General features: G+C 44.0%; 1 protein-coding gene across 1 annotated transcript in view; it reads left to right on the top strand.

The window, feature by feature from the left end:
* Positions 1-17,069, top strand: part of cemip (cell migration inducing hyaluronidase 1) — a 133,924-nt gene that overhangs the window by 76,683 nt on the left and 40,172 nt on the right. Inside the window, exons 7-11 of the mRNA XM_034525649.1 lie at positions 1,077-1,147; positions 1,229-1,324; positions 3,088-3,209; positions 7,812-7,959; positions 8,293-8,484. Coding sequence (XP_034381540.1) covers positions 1,077-1,147; positions 1,229-1,324; positions 3,088-3,209; positions 7,812-7,959; positions 8,293-8,484 — 629 coding nt within the window. The remainder of the gene's footprint in view (positions 1-1,076; positions 1,148-1,228; positions 1,325-3,087; positions 3,210-7,811; positions 7,960-8,292; positions 8,485-17,069) is intronic.

Here is a 17,069-nt window from a genome sequence, read left to right as displayed (position 1 = left end):
TCAGAGTGTGGGCCACAAATATGATGTAACAAATATGACGTAATAAAATGATATGTCTGGCAAAAAAATATATATAAAAGTAATTTTTGGGGTAACGTATCACGTATCGGGCTCAGACGCACAGATGGATGTCTCCGGTCATTTTTCGAATAAAACATCTTTCCGATCTTGATAATCAATCAAAACTTTCTGTGCAACCAAGGGACCCACGGACCTGTACCGGGCTGGTTGGGGACCGCTGCTTTAAAGGACAGAGCACCCAGTGACATTTTAATGAGCTGACATTTATGAGATAGTGTAGACTCTGCAATACATTCTCAGTTATGGAATTTTGCATTTCTTTACTGCAGCTGCCACAGAAGCGATGACGTATAGCAACACGCCTCAAAGCAATTATTTAAACTCAGTCGGGGAACATATACAGAAGTTGTGGGCAGTTTTTGGCTGAATGTACAATTCTCTGTCTACTTTCTAATCACCCATTCCTTCTAAACAGACATCATCTTACTGCCTCACTGTACACAATGACCATAGTAAATCAGCAGCAATTACAAGTGTTCTGCTGCCAGGCAGACCCTGCTTGATGTATTCATGGCAATGTCGTGCCAACTACTAATTGCCAGACCTCCTTGTCTACCCACCCTGTGATAAGCACTTGGTTAAAGGAGCATTGCGGTTTTCTTGTAAGAAATCTAAAGTTATATTTACAAGTGTCTCTGACACTGCTGGTCGGCTATGTGAACAAAGTAAGAAGAAGCTCAGCTCAGGTAGACGTTAGTCCTCTAGGTCTTTATGTAGATGATCGCTGTTTGATAAGATATTAATGCTCTGAATGCTGGATAGAGAAGATTCAGCAGTTCTTTTGCCTTTCTGCCTGATTGTCTGTCTGCCTGTTTAACCGTCTGTCTGCCTGTCTGTCTGGGGGTGGGTGGGGGGGGCACAGTCTAATGCAGATGTTCCTCATTTTTCAACTACTGTATCGATGTGTTTTCCAATTGTTGCTTAATATCAAACTTTTTTTCCCCGCCATTCTCTGCCCTTCCCTGCTTCATCTCTCCTCTCTATTTCCTTTACAGGCATCCCTGGACCTTTATAGTAATACAAGGGCATGCATCTTCTGCAGTGGAGGGTCATGCTGTCTATCAAGGTAAGAATCAATGGTTCTTCAATGATTGTAGTAAAAATGCACACATGTTGGAATTGATCTGTGTGTATTGTGTGTTGACAGGGACCAAGGCCTCCTCAGAGGCCCGGAGCTCTTGTGTTTTTCAGTCAACTTATGGGGAACATTTCACAATTACCACAAGCAGTCAATGGGTACAAGGTAATACTTCTCTCTCTCACACACACATTTCAAGGTTATGTCGTATAACATGTAGGTGTCCTACTTTTGATGAAATGAGTGGGTTGTGACTCTCGCAGATGTGACCCATGTGACCCAGAATCGTGCTGTATTTATAAAAAATAAAAGTTTAATGAACACTCGTGTAGTTTGCTTTTAACCAGCAGTATTTTAGGAAAAGATCACTATTCAGCAAACATTTGTTGTATATTACAAAAACCCTTTAATCTCTTAACTATCTAAATAATGAAGCTCCTGGTTCAAAACTATGAAGTGAATTAGATTAAATTATTTCCATAATATAGATATTACTAAACTAGAATAGATTATGAAATTGTTATCACACGACCCACACGATAGGATGTATCAGACACAGTCCTGCAGGGAGCACCAAAACCAGCCATCAAATAGAGTTCATGACCTCTAATGTGATCCACTTGCCGGCAACGTCATTTTAACCAGTGAAAATATTATTAATTTATGTTTTTTTTTCTTAATGAAATATTGTCTTCTTGAGAAAAATCTTTAATTCCTTTTAATGTCTCCAAACAGGTACCGGGGCTTTCAAAAAACAGCTTTGGTTGGCAGGTTCTCTAATACTCTAAAAATCGAAAGCAGTTTGACATATCTAAGGCGGCAAACTCCAGATCTGAAAAGTGAAGCCAATGATGATGCTCATTTTGTAAATTATTGTCCCATTGAGAGTCAAATAGACCATGAAGCAGAGAATGCTTTACGTACTTAGCTACACCCTCTAGTGTCACTTCTGGTTGCAAAAAACAAGATGTAACAGCCCAAAAGCAAAACTTGATGCTTTAAATGGCAGTCCACAAAACATTGGGTGTTTGTGTTTTGGGCCATTCAAAACCAAAGGGTTCTTCAAGACTTGCACTTCACTTTCAGCGTATTTGGGGGTGTAGAAGTTGTGATGCAACTGCAGGTCTCAATTACTTCAGACACACATGCAGATACAGGAAAACTCTCTGTTCCATCATCTTACTTGGGCTATTGAAATTCTTCCTAAAATGTAATTGATCAACTTTAGTGATATCATCACCCAATCATTTTCTCATCAATATGTCTGCCTCGTACATAGCCGTCTAGTATGCTGCAGTTATTAACCCTTCCTTTACCACCAGCTCTAAGATGATTTCAATTAGATGTTTCTTATATCTCATCAGATAGCAGCTACTTTAATGAAACTACCAGACTCCAGCATGCAAATACAGACACTTGCACACATGCACACAAGGCTGTGAGACCTGCACTCATAACTCTCATGCAGTCTGACATACTGTGTGTGCAGCCCTGCCTCCTAAAAATTGCATTCCCATACAACGAAACTGCATGGTGAATTATGTTTGGATTGAAGTATTTTTGTATATGCATCACAAATGTTTTCTAATGATAATGATTTTCAGACAAACCATGTAGCTTTGTTGTGTTTTCTAATTTCAGTTTACAACGTTAACTGTGTTTAAAACTGTCCGTAATTCAGGAACATGTAGTTACATTTTTTTAGAGACCGTGTGTGTGTGTGTGTGTGTGTGTGTGTGTGTGTGTGTGAGGAATTCAAGTCCACAGTCAAATGCTCCACTGTGTGGAACACAACAATGAGAGGAGACCTTCTATTGCTCTGCCACAAATGTTTTTTGACAGTCAAAATGGATTATAAGGCAAAGCCTTGCTGTAGATTAGTATGATATCTACCACTGGTCTGTCGGACCGACATATGTGTTTCACAGAGGCAGAATGGACAGAATGGTTTGACAGGGACGATGAGAGGGGATCTGGAGACTGGGAGAAAGTGTCTGACCTGCACGAGGCCTACCCAGACAGACTGTGTAGCAGTCCACTCGACATCCAGGTATGTATTTTTACATCATCAAACACACACACATATACAGTACATGCACAAGTGCATATTCACACACCTTACTGAAAGCAAATGCACCAAGCCACAGAAATGAGAGCTGCTTATGCTGGCAATCAGGTGATTATCATATTCTTCTGAAGAAACATGAGAACCCATCGATGGATATCAGCAGAACCTTTAATATAGTCTTACGTCCCAGTATTGTTCACACAGCCAGGTCTGATTGCCAGGTCATTAAATAAATACCATAGCCCTCTGTGTACAATACGACACACAAGGCAGCGTCTGTATATTAGTATCTGTATGAGATGCACCAGGTTTTCAACTACCTCCAATATGATCCCATTCAAATCCTACTAATATGCTCAAGGATCGTAATGACACAACATAAAGACCAAAAACACCCACATAGGGGCGGTAGGAAGGGACAATGGACGGGACAAACAGACCCAAAACTTTCATCTAGGAGACTGCTTGTCGTGTCCCGAGTGAAACCAACATGTTGGTGTCTAAAACATTAAATTTCACTTTCCACCACAATATTTTCATGAATCTGACAAAGTGGTTGTGTTGACTAAAACTGGATTTGTGTTAGTATTGAAAATGTTCACCATTTATTTACTGCGATCGTAGCAGAGAGTCATAGCTTGATGCGGTATGTCCTAACCCATTGTGAGTATGTGCGGGGTTGGGATGAGAACTGTCATGTCATCAACAACATATAGCCTAGTCTGCCAATGACTACTGTCTAATCCTGCTTTTAATTACAGAGGATTATGATGTTATTCATATCCATTACTCAGGTTACTGGTTGTCTGTGCCGTATCTGAATCTCCCCAACAAAGGAGAGTCTCTGTCACTTCTGTACTGAGGTGCAAGTTTTGTCCATCGGCAGATTTAATGATCCAATATACTTCAGTATATTATATTTAGATTAGACCTGGAGTCCACACTTAGACTGCAATAGACCAGCATGCAATACTTTGTCAATCCCTCCCATATATTAACAAAAAAAGACCGTTGTTGACGTGGCTTATTCACAAGCATGTGTTTTGCTAGTTAAATGCTGTGAGTCAGCAGCAGAATTATGCTCTAATGGCATTAGCTGTGTCTTAGCACAGCTCTGACATGGTGGGAAGAGAGTGAACAGTAAACAGTGAGATAAAAGTCCCCTGTATTACATGCTGCAGTTGTGTCCTCTGAATACCTTCATTGTGTACTACATATACATTGAATACTACATTTTGAAGGACAATTTAAATGCAACACAGCAACGGCACTGAGCGCCTGCGTGAGTTTCGGCGGGGCCTGCTTGCAGCCTACGTTGATCTCCGTAAGGCGTTTGACTCGGTGAACCGGGTCGCTTTGTGGCGGATCCTTGAGCTGCGCGGAGTTCCCCCAAAGCTGCTAACCCTGATATCCAATCTGTACTCCGGGGCTGTGAGCGCGGTGAGGTGTGGAGACACTATCTCTGACTTCTTCCCAGTAAATACTGGGGTGCGTCAGGGATGCGTCCTAGCACCCACACTGTTCAACGCATGCATGGACTGGATACTTGGGAGGATGTCGTTGGAAATGGCTGCAGGGTTTCATTTGGTAATGACAGATTTTCAGATCTGGACGATGCAGTCACCTTCGCGGAGTCATTGGATGTTCTAACTGGGGCCCTCGTGTCGCTGGGTGAGGAGTCGGAACCACTGGGACTGCATATCTCATGGATCAAGACCAAGGTTCAGGCATTCAATGATGTCTTGGATGCGGCTGTCGAGTCTGTTCCTGTGTGTGGCGAGAATGTTGAGGTCACAGAGACATTCCCTTACCTAGGCAGTGTTGTCCATGTCTCTACTGGATGCGGTCAGGAAGTCAATCAACGTCTGGGCCGCGCCTGGGGAGTGATGGACTCACTGGATTAGGGTGTGTGGCGTTCTCGGCATTTGTGCAAGAGGACAAAGGTCAGAGTCTTTAGGTCACTGGTTTTGCCTGTCTTACTCTATGGGTGTGAGACTTGGACGCTAACCAGTGACCTGAGGCGAAGACTGAACTCCTTTGGTACCATGTCTCTCCGAAGGATCCACGGGTATCGCTGGTCGGATTTTGTACTTAATGAGCAGTTACTCCAGGAGACTCGGATGAGGTATGTTACCTGCATTATACGGGAGCGCCAGCTGCCGCACTACGGGCATGTGGCACGATTCCCTGAGGCTGACCCGGCCCACAGGATTCTCTCTTTGAGAAACCCTGTTGGGTGGAGGAGACCTAGGGGTCGCCCATGTGCCTCGTGGCTTCGTCAGGTTGATCGTTACTTCAGTGGGATGGGGCTGGGACGAGTGTCCGCCTGGAGGATGGCCATACGGAGACCCCGGAAGGTGGACGCAGCAACGCGCTGCCTTGGTGCATGGCCCCATACCTGACCTGACCTGACAGCAACGGCAGACTCCACCACTGTATTGCAGAACAAGTAACAAACATAAATAATATAATGTTTCTTTTTTTCTGTAAAACCTGAAGCATTGTATCTTTAAACTCATAGCAACTCAAATGTTGAGCTCCAGCTGCTCCTGAGTTCAGTGTTGTTGATGGTAAATCTGTCTTATCAAGTCTACCGAGCCAACCTGCCATTACTGTGCTGCTGGGACATGTAATTGCAGCAGCCAGTGGATTTGGATCCAGCCTGGCACCATAGAGCAGCAGCTGTTAGTCTTCCATGAAGATAAACATTAGTGCCAGGTCTGCCCCACCACCTCCAACACCCTAACATAACCATACAAAATAGCTACTGTAGGCTGCAGCAGCTCCTTTTCACGGCTGCTTGGTAACAGTATAATTTCATCATAATAATTTGCTCCCTTACAATCTGTCCTTTATGCTCTCATGTTTCAGCCGTCTAATAAATAATATTGTTGGTATACAATTATCTCCAGGAATGTTCTAATCTTTTAGTTTCTGTCTTTTACCATGTAGTATGTTGCTGCAATTATTGTGTTAATTAGGGCCTGCCATTTCCTCCCTAGGTTGCCTGTGTCATCATTGTTCTGTGTATTTCTGCTGTTCCTTTGTTTGCACTTTACATGTTTGCCTCTGTGGGATCTCTACTTTGGGTACCTACGTGTTTTTTGTTTTAATGTGTTTTATATTATGGTTCTGATTTGTCTGATTATGAGACCATCCCAAGGAAACGTGAAGAGGCTTAGTACCTGAGGTGGAAAGTTTGCACATTCCTGTAGTTTGGCTTTGTACTTTAAAGGTAAACAATGAAGGTCTCTGAAAAACAGGAAAGTCTCGTCAGTAGGCCATCTGAGATTTGTGAATGTCCATGGTTTAAACATGTTCCAAAGTACAGTATATTTCAATTAGATTTACTTAAGACTTGCAGTCCACACTTACAGTACAGCCTACAATTAGCTAGCAGTAGTAGTAGTGATTCAATTCAGTTTATTTTATATAGCCCAATATCACATATTACAAATTTGCCTCAGAGGGCTTTACAATCTGTACACATACGACATCCCTGACCTTTGACCTCACATCGGATCAGGAAAAACTCTTAAATAATAGAAAAAACCCTTTCACAGGAAAAAAAAGTGAATAAACCTTCAAGAGAGCAACAGAGGAGGATCCCTCTCCCCGGATGGACAGAAGCAATAGATGTCATGTGACCAGATGAACAGAGTTACAGAGTTACATAAACATTCAATGAATATGACAGAAATGTATGAATAATTCATAGTAGGCACGGACCACGATCCAGACCTCCACAATCCATGAAACAGAAGGTGGTAGAGAGGAGGGGGTGATTGCTTACAGTACCAATTATGCCAACAATGTATACCAGTGCTCTGTTCTGCTGGCTCCAGCACAGAAACCTAGCAGAGGAAAACAACAATGTGTTTAACACACCTTTTTTATGCAAAAGAAGAGATCAAACGGACATTAGACAACGCAATAGAAAAAAAGTCCAATATTCACAACACCACTACAACAGTTATCTCCAGCTTTCACAGATTCACAATACAGTACAGAGATGAATGAGCATCATAGTTGTATATATTTCTTTCTTTCTTTCTCCAAGATGTATTCAATAGTACTTGGTTCTCTTTTTGTGAAATTACATTATAAAATATATGAAAATGCTTTTCACAATCCCTGGAGGAGGGACAACCAATCCCAATGAGTGCAGCCACTGAGATCGTTTTATTTTCATTCTTATGACTGGGATTGTACTAGTTGGAACAGTCAGAAAAGCAGCCCTCTGATCACTTACAGGACATCTTCACAAAGGGGATGTTCAATATAATCCACATATTTTTATTGTATACTCATATAATCTGTTTTACATAGAACAGATGGAATACATTCTGAAACCCTGTCAGAAGATTTAAATAGTTAACTTATTTTACTGCTGCACCAACTGGAAATTCTGTCTCTCTCAAGCTAAACACAAGAGTATTGACACAACATTTGGAAATGTTCCTTTAATCTTGAGGAATGCTGTCACCTACATTGGTCTTGTTACAAAATGTAACAATAATGTTTTGGTGTTTTTGCAAATAGTACCCTCCATTAATAGTTGTCTGTCATTTGTCCGTTATACAGGCTGAAACCCATGATGGCATACCAGCCAACCAGACTCAAGATGTGATCCACAAGAATGACAAGGAATATGGCTTTGTCTGCCTCAACAAGGACCAGGCTCACGGACTCTGTCACAACTACAGGGTTCGCTTCCTCTGTGGAAAACTGGGTACATTCATGACTTCCTGTCAGTGTCTGTCTGTGTGTATGTTTGTGGGAACAGTGTGTGGATGAAGATCTGCATGATATTTATTTTTTCAATGCTTATTTAACATGGATCGACCCTAAGACACCTAGGTAGACAGGTTAAGTATTTTTAAGGGGGAAAGGGGATCTTTAGGGGGAGATGTGTGAATGGTTGTCTGTGTGAGCCCTGCGATAGTCTATCGACCTGTCCAGGGTGAATCATGCCTTCACTCATTAAAAACGGCTTAAAACGTATACAAATGCTGTTAAATCATTGCATCAACATTAAATCAACTTTCACCGTCTACCTCTGTAGTTCGTCCGCAGGCCTCCATTTCCATCGATATGTTGTCCAACAGCAGCATCCTGGAGCTGGCCGACCAACCAGAGAACTGGAGGTCCCGGGATCGGATAGTCGTGGCCAGTACCGACTACTCCATGCACCAGGCTGAAGAGTTCGCCCTGTTGCCCTGCCCTACCTGCACTTCTAACCAGGTCAAGATCCAAGGTGAGAGAACAGTGTTCAATATATTACCATGCAAGGCTGCAATAAAGGGTCCTGATGTACTTGTTCTATCAAGTAATGTCTCAGACTAACTAGATGTCTGTAGCATGAAGTCTGGTCCAGAGTGCTCTTGAACAGCTGGCTACTTGCACTGTGTTGAACACATATTTGGACTGGTTTAGTGGATTTGGAGCTTGTCATGTTAAATTCTGTGAAACAGTGAGGTCAGCTAGTGACAGTGTGGCTCCATGATAACCTAGCTCTGGCAGCTTCCCAGAGTAGCAGTGGGGGACGGGGCTCAGTCAAGTCATTGGTACCAAGAAGTCCCGTAAAAATAAGTATAAATAAATGTGCATTAGACAAGTAAAGCGTGGCAGCGTAGCCCCACCGATGTAAGGGATGTGAAGTAAAAGACATCCAACATGTTAATGTTGGATGTCTTTCACATTCTAGCAAACTGAGACTTCACTGGTAGCAAGGATCCCCTGCTTACCAGTATCGATCACTGAGTGGGCAATTCCTTCAACGACCTGTGGGCGGGCTCGACACAGCTGTAACCAATTACCGCCAACTCGGGTGTATAACCAGGTTGGGGCCTGTAGCGTCAGCTGAAGCGTCAGGGAAGAAGTCTTTTGAGTTTCATGCAGTGACGGTTACTCATCCGGTTCATCTAACTATTGTCGTTCTCTACCGTCCTCCTGGTTCCTTTGGAGACTTCTTGGAAGAACTAGATGTCCTCCTATCAAACTTCCCAGAAAATGGCCCCCCGCTCATCCTTCTGGGTGACTTTAACATCCAGACTGAGAAGTCATCGGACCTGCTACTCTTACTGTCTTCCTTTGCTCTCTCTCTCAGTCCTTCCCCTCCTACTCACAAAGCTGGCAACCACCTTGACTATATTTTCACCAGAAACTGCTCTACATCTAACCTCACTGTAACTCCACTTCATGTTTCTGACCATTTCTTCATCTCTTACTCTCTCCCACTCTTTGGAACTAACAACCCTCCCACAACGGATTCTGCACCTGTCCGTCGCAACATCTGCACCCTCTCACCCTCCTCTCTGGCCTCCTCTGTTCTGTCAGCCCTCCCCTCAACTGATTCCTTTGCACTTATGCAGCCTAACTTCGCCACTGACACTCTTCTCTCTACGCTGTCGTCCTGTCTTGATTCTCTCTGCCCTCTTACGACTCGAAAGGTCCGCAAGTCCTCTCGGGCTCCGTGGCTATCCGAACCGGTGCGCGCCGAGAGAGCCACTATGCGAGCAGCGGAAAGGAAATGGCGAAAATCCAAACACGCCAGCGACCTGCTTGCCTATCAATCTCTTCTCTCCTCCTTCTCTGCGTCCATCTCTGCAGCCAAAAGTCTGTTCTATCAATCCAGAATCGAATCCTCTTTATCTAACCCTAAAAAGCTCTTCTCAATTTTTTCCAACCTCCTTGACCCCCCTGGTCCCCCCCCCTCCCTCCACCCTTCTACCAAGCCACTTTGTTGACTACTTTACAAAAAAGATAAACGACATACGCTCTTCATTTACTAATCCATCTTCCATAACTACACCTCCAGTAACTTCACCTTCTTCCCCCTTGTTTTCCTCTTTTATCCCCCTGTCTCCCAATCAAGTTCTTACTTGGTAACCTCTGCCCGCCCAACCACCTGCCCCCTTAACCCCATCCCTTCTCACATTCTCCAGTCCATTGCTCCGGACCTTCTTCCCTTTCTCACCCATCTTATTAACACCTCCCTCTCAACCGGCTGTTTCCCTAACTCTGAAGGAGGCAAGAGTCAACCCTCTCCTGAAGAAACCCACTCTCGACCCATCTGAAGTCAACAACTACAGACCTGTCTCTCTCCTCCCCTTCCTTTCCAAAACTCTAGAGCGAGCTATCTTTAACCAAGTCTCCTCCTTTCTTCACTGTAACAACCTTCTAGACCCCCACCAGTCTGGATTCAAGACAGGCCACTCAACAGAGACTGCCCTCCTTGCTGTCTCTGAGCAGCTTCACACTGCTAGAGCAGCCTCTCTCTCCTCTGTCCTCATCCTTCTAGACCTTTCCGCTGTCTTTGACACAGTGAACCACCAGATCCTCATGTCCTCCCTCCAGGACCTGGTATCTCAGGCACCGCGCTCTCACTCTTCTCATCCTACCTCACCGACCGCTCTTACCGGGTAACCTGGAGAGGATCTGTGTCTGAGCCTTGTCCTCTGACTACTGGGGTCCCTCAGGGTTCAGTCCTTGGTCCTCTTCTCTTCTCTCTGTACACCAACTCTCTTGGCTCCGTCATTCGCTCGCACGGCTTCACCTACCACAGCTATGCTGACGACACCCAACTGATCCTCTTGTTTCCCCAATCTGAAACACGGGTAGTAGCACGAATCTCTGCCTGTCTGACCGACATCTCTCAGTGGATGTCCGTTCACCACCTGAAAATTAACCCGGACAAGACTGAACTTCTCCTCCTTCCAGGAAAATGCTCTCCCACCCACGACCTAACTATTAACTTCAACAACTCAATGCTGGTTCCGACTCCGACTGCCAGGAACCTCGGAGTGACGCTCGACAGTCAACTCTCCCTGACTGCCAACATTACCGCAATAACACGCTCCTGTAGGTACATGCTGTACAACATCAGGAGGATACGACCCCTTCTCACTCAGAAGGCGGCACAGGTTCTGGTCCAGGCTCTGGTCATCTCTCGGCTGGACTATTGCAACTCCCTCTTGGCAGGTCTACCTGCTAATGCCATTCGACCTCTACAGCTCATCCAGAATGCAGCTGCTCGACTGGTCTTCAACCTACCGAAATTTACCCACACTACTCCGCTCCTCCGCGACCTTCACTGGTTACCGGTGGCCGCCCGCATCCGCTTCAAAACATTGGTACTTGCGTACCGTGCTGCGAACAGATCGGGTCGGGTCTACATCCAGGTCAAACCGTACACCCCAGCTCGTTCACTTCGCTCGGCTTCTGCCAATCGGCTCGTAGCTCCGTCACTACGAGCTAAACACTCAACAAAATCACGACTGTTTGCTGTGCTGGCTCCTCATTGGTGGAACGAGCTCCCCATTGACATCAGGACAGCAGAAAGTCTCTACATCTTCCGTCGCAAACTAAAAACACATCTTTTTTCGACTATACCTTGAATAGGTAGAACTTAAATGCCGTAGTAGCACTTAAATGTCCCTTACCAATATCACTTTGTTGTTTAGCACTTTAGTAGCACTTAATTGGCACTTACGGATAGTACTTTGTAGTTTAACTTTATTGAAGAAATTGTACTTGCTTGATTCTTGTTGTTCTGAGTTTGGACTCATGGTTTAATGCACTTATTGTAAGTCGCTTTGGAAGCGTCAGCTAAATGACATGTAATGTAATGTAATGCACATTCAACAGCATCACCAGATGTGTCGATCACCAGGATGAGGAAACAACCTGTATATAGTATTTTTAGTTTGATACATAGAGCCTACCTGGAACTTCTTGGAAAAGTGTTTGTTCAGTGTTATATATATATATATATATAATTTAAGGGTCTTAGTGATATTTTATGCTCATTTGGACACTATCACTGAGATAAAGATGAACTAGTTCAGTGTCAAATATACCATTCAATGGAAAAAAACATTATAATAATCTATATTAATGCAAAGAATAGAGAGATGACGATAGTTATTTCTTGTATTTCGAATTCGCTCGTTCACTCTCGCTCAATGGAGACAGTTTCTAACTTCCCTTTCATTTGCCTCAAGTAAACCTGAATGTAAGCGGGTAACACTCGTTAAGAACTACAGACAGCCACATTCTGTAACTACCTGGATTTACAGGTAAACCTGAATGTAAGCAGGTAACACTCGTTAACTACTACAGACAGACACATTCTGTAACTACCTGGACTTACAGGTAAACCTGAATGTAAGCAGGTAACACTCGTTAACAACTACAGACAGACACATTCTGTAACTACCTGGACTTACAGGTAAACCTGAATGTAAGCAGGTAACACTCGTTAACTACTACAGACAGACACATTCTGTAACTACCTGGACTTACAGGTCACTCTGTGCATCATTGACTTTGAGCTAAACTCCTGACTGTCGTTCACGAGTGACGTTACTTGGCAGAGGGAGAAAGCCAGCGCAGCAGCCTCCCTAAGGTCCGAGTGCCCGGGGATTATATTGTTAAATATGATGATGGCCAATTGGATTGTAATTTGAAGGGGGAGAAAACATACAAACCAGAAAGCATGCACATATGTAGCATGTTAGAGTTATAAATAACGTGTCCATGTCAGAAACAATAGTTTAATTTAATGACATAACATAAACATTTTTTTTTAAACTTTTAAAGGCAATAATGCCAAATTATTTGGGGGGGCTGAAGAACATTTTGGCCTCCCTAAAATGGGCCTAACGACGCCACTGAATACAGGTATTAGGTATTTATTGAATACAGGGTGAGTGAATGTGTTTTTTCCTTTAAATAGCCTATAGGGATTTGGAATTAAATCCATCTTTAGCTGTGGCATTTATGTCTGCCCAAACAGATTAAGCGTGCGTGCAAGCATGCGTGCAAGCATGCGTGCAAGCATGCGTGCAAGCGTGCGTGCAAGCGTGCGTGCAAGCGTGTGTGCAAGCGAGCGCGCGCACAAGGCCAGGTAGAGACAGCCTAGAGCAGTGTGTGGGAGTCATTGGAAGGTGTTTGGTCTGACTCAGGGCCAAGGGAAAGTCTTAGCCTGCATCCTGGAGCACTCTGTGATCCTGACTGAGTCCATTCACTTTGGCATACATTACGCTCACACTCAGCAGTTCTGCAGGCCAGCCTGTCTGTCCTCACTGTTCTCTTCTGTATGATTCAAATGGTCTTTGTCTTTGTCTCTGAGAAAAATCATTCTTGCACGCAGGCTAAAAGTCAGCAATAACGTGACATGACGTGTCCTCTCATAACTATCTGCAAACCCAAAAACCAAAGTGACTGTTTCTGCTGTGGATTTAGGACTCCAGTCCCTCAACCTCCTGCCACTTGCGCCCTGTTTTTCCAAGGCTCTCTGATGTCAGCGGGTATTTGGACATCCAGAGCAGAATTCCTATTTTTGGAGCTCCTCTCAGGATCCTCCTGACTGTAATCTGTTTCATAAATTCCTGCATGCGTGCCACTCTGCAGCACCATTTTTGAGCAAGCCGTGATAATCGAGTGTTCTCCCCGGCCACTGAGGTTATACACATTCCGGGTCAATTTTAATTGTGAGATTCATGTCTGGAAAATTAAATGTACTTAAGTATTGAAAGTAAAACTACAACTAAATGATGTTAATAAAAAGCAAAGGGTCAGAATCTTGAGAATTATGAAGTTTATTCTTTTAAGTGCTGTGGCTACCATGACCAAGGACAAGGAGTTGTGTTGAAAATAATTGGGTTGGCTGTGATCCATCCAGGAGCAACAATGTTCAACATAATATATTGTGCATACGTATACTTTTGCATCTACTATGAACTTATCATCAGAATTCTCCGAAAAGCAATAGGACACTATGAAGGAATTGTAACAGTGCGTTTATAAGTATGCCCATTCCGACAAGAGGATGTAGAGGGCAAATGCATAATATTGTGTTCAGCAAAAAATATCAATGATGCATCAGGTCAGTGTTTTGAGACTGCCTTGTAAACTACTCTGGGCCTGATTTGAACACAATAGGCAAAGGTTTGGCTCAAGCTGAATCTGCAATCGGGCGACTACTTCCATCATAACTCAATCTGATCATCCACAAAATGACTCAAATATCAAAACATGATCAACACTAAAGCAGCACCGAAAGTAACAACCCAGTCATTACTTGAAACTGACAAATGTCCTGTTCATCTTCAAAATAACTTTTTGGTCTGAAGACTCGTCCTGCGATGCTAAATAGCCTTTCACAGGACGCTGAGGCAGGTAGAGGTGTGTTCAGCTTCACAGACAGCTGTGTGCGCACACGTTAAGTTAGCTAACGTTAGCTAGTGGTGCAATGATTATAGCTAAGATGACTCAACAATCTCACAACTGTCAACACTCACTAACTCGCTAGCAATCTGTCTACTACACTACTTGTCTCACTTGACTTACGATGGCTAGCGAACGTTAGCCTAACATACACCATGTAACTTTTTAGCTAAATTACAAGGTCAGAGACCTGACTCCCCCCCTCCCTTGTGTAAGCATGTGTCAAAATTAGATGCCTGGTAGAGCCTTCGGAAGAATTCAGCCAACAACTTCTCCCGTTCTGGTAGATTTATTCTCTGATCACATGCAAAGTACAAGCGCTGCGATTGCAATCACAGGGGAATCACAAGAACTCTTCCTCTCGAACCAGAAGTCTGGTGTATGTAAGGGCCGGCCCTTACATACATACACAGATTCCGTCACTTCTAATCAGAGTGTTGTGAGACAAGACGCGTATCTATTCTTGAGAAGCAGATACCCAGACATTCCCAGACACAAATTTGCTATGTTATTCCGAACTTGAGTAACCTGACAAAAGCATAACATTATAACAATATATAAGCATTTATATTATCAATCCCTTTTTTTCCATAATTTATTATGTAAACTAAATGTGGTGGCGAGGCGTGGTTAGGCTCATTCAGGGGAATTGGGGGAGTGCGCTCAGGGAATGGTACCAGGTGGAGGCCTAATTGGCCTCAGCTGGGTCTAATGATGATTTGCTCTCTATTAAATGGCAGTAGGACGGAAGGAGACGGGTGATGGACGTTGCCGTGACTGGAGCAGGGAGTCGGTCACAGGAGGGCGCTCAGAGGCGAGGCCAAGAGCACGACAGGGACCGCATCTGTCTCCCAAATAATAAAAAACCCTAACCAGTTCGAGTCTCCAGTGTCTCTGTGCTAGGGGGGGGGAGTAACACAGACCTGTTACACTAAACAATAATATAAAGCTACAAGAATGGGCTATATCAGTTCATAACTATGTGTGTGTGACTTATTTAACAGTGTGGAAATCTCTCTAAAAAAATCATCTAAGGCCTTAGTGAAAGATCCATCTGGGGCTGTGTTATTTGGAATGAAGGTGCAACAACTTTGGCCAAACATCGAGCAGACTCCTCCTTTCTCTGCTAACAACATATCAAGTGCCATCCTGTTCAGTCATCAGAGAGTTGGCAGACAACTGTCCATGCACTCCCTCTAAGGCGTCTCGAGTCATGTTAGTCAGACGCTGGATGTTGAAATGCACATAGTTTAGACTAGTGGTTCTCAACCTTTTGTACCCCCTGTGAAAAATGTTTTCAGCCAAGTACCCCCTAACCAGCGCAAATCATTTCTGGTTAAAAAAAGAAAGAATACACAACGCTGTGCCATCAATTTATTGAACAATAGAAACTGAAGCGTGCTTTTGCACTTACATTTTAGTGAGAAACTTGTGTTTGTGCTTCACTGATAAACTTCAGTCTTGGTGGCATGGAGGCGACTGCTGTGATCAAGCTCTTCTCCAGGCACAGTCTGTTTCTTTGCTTCGTTTTGATAAAAGTCATTGCAGAGAAGGAGGCCTCACATAAATATGTGGAGGCAAACGGTAGTAGCTGCTCCAAAGCTTTCTGTCCCAGGTCAGGGTGCTCCTGCTTCACACACCCAAAACTGTGTGAGTGTGGTTGTTGCAAACTTCATCTGGAGGCCACGGTTGGGTTTCTCACCCAATCCAGCTCTGCAGATTTCTCCTCCACGTCAGGTAAGTAGGAATGACAATCTTGAATCAAGTTGGTCAAATGTCCCACTCTGACCGACTTGACTGGAACTTTGTCCACATCCCCACTAGAGAGAAAATCCTCCAACTGAGGAAAGCAGGTGAACTCCCCCTGTGCAGAGGACCTTCTCCACAGCTCTGCTTTCTTCAGGAACCCACCCACCTTGTCATATAGGTTTAACATGCTGGTGTCCTTGCCCTGCAGAGACACATTCAGTTTGTTCAGATAGCACAGCTTTGCAAGCCAGTCTGTGTCCTGGAACAAGGTGGCATGGGGAGATCTGTGCTCGATCAGAAAGACCTGTACTTCAGATCGTAATTCCAACAGCCAGTTGAGTATTCTCCCTTGAGAGAGCCAGCGCACCTCTGTGTGCAGCAGCAGTTGTGTGTTCAGCTCCCATGTGTTCACAGAGGCGGCGAAACAGGCGTGCATTGCGTGGCCTTGACTTTATGAAGTTGATCACTTTGATGCTGCCGTTCAAAACATCATGTAGCACAGGGCTCATTTTCTTGCATGCCAATGCTTCCCTGTGTATAACACAGTGAGTCCACTTCACGTCAGGGTTTTCGGTTTTAATGACTTGAGTCCTTTCGCTCTGCCCGTCATAGATGCCGCTGCGTCCGTGGAAATGCTGCTGCAGGATTTCCAGTTCATGCCGTTTTCACAGAAGGTGGTGTTGACAACATCAAAAATGTCCTCTCTTCTTGTTTTTCCCTCCAATGGTTTGGAAAAAAGTATGTGCTCATAAATGTCGTCAAAATTGATGTATCTCACAAAAGCAACTAGTTGACATCTGTGGATTCATCCAGCTGGAGTGAAAAACACTTGCTAATTTTTGCCACAACTTGCTCGACAAT

The sequence above is a fragment of the Cyclopterus lumpus genome, chromosome 3, assembly GCF_009769545.1.
Source record: "Cyclopterus lumpus isolate fCycLum1 chromosome 3, fCycLum1.pri, whole genome shotgun sequence".
Classification (NCBI taxonomy): Eukaryota; Metazoa; Chordata; class Actinopteri; order Perciformes; family Cyclopteridae; genus Cyclopterus; species Cyclopterus lumpus.
This window is presented reverse-complemented; position numbering and strand designations above follow the sequence as displayed.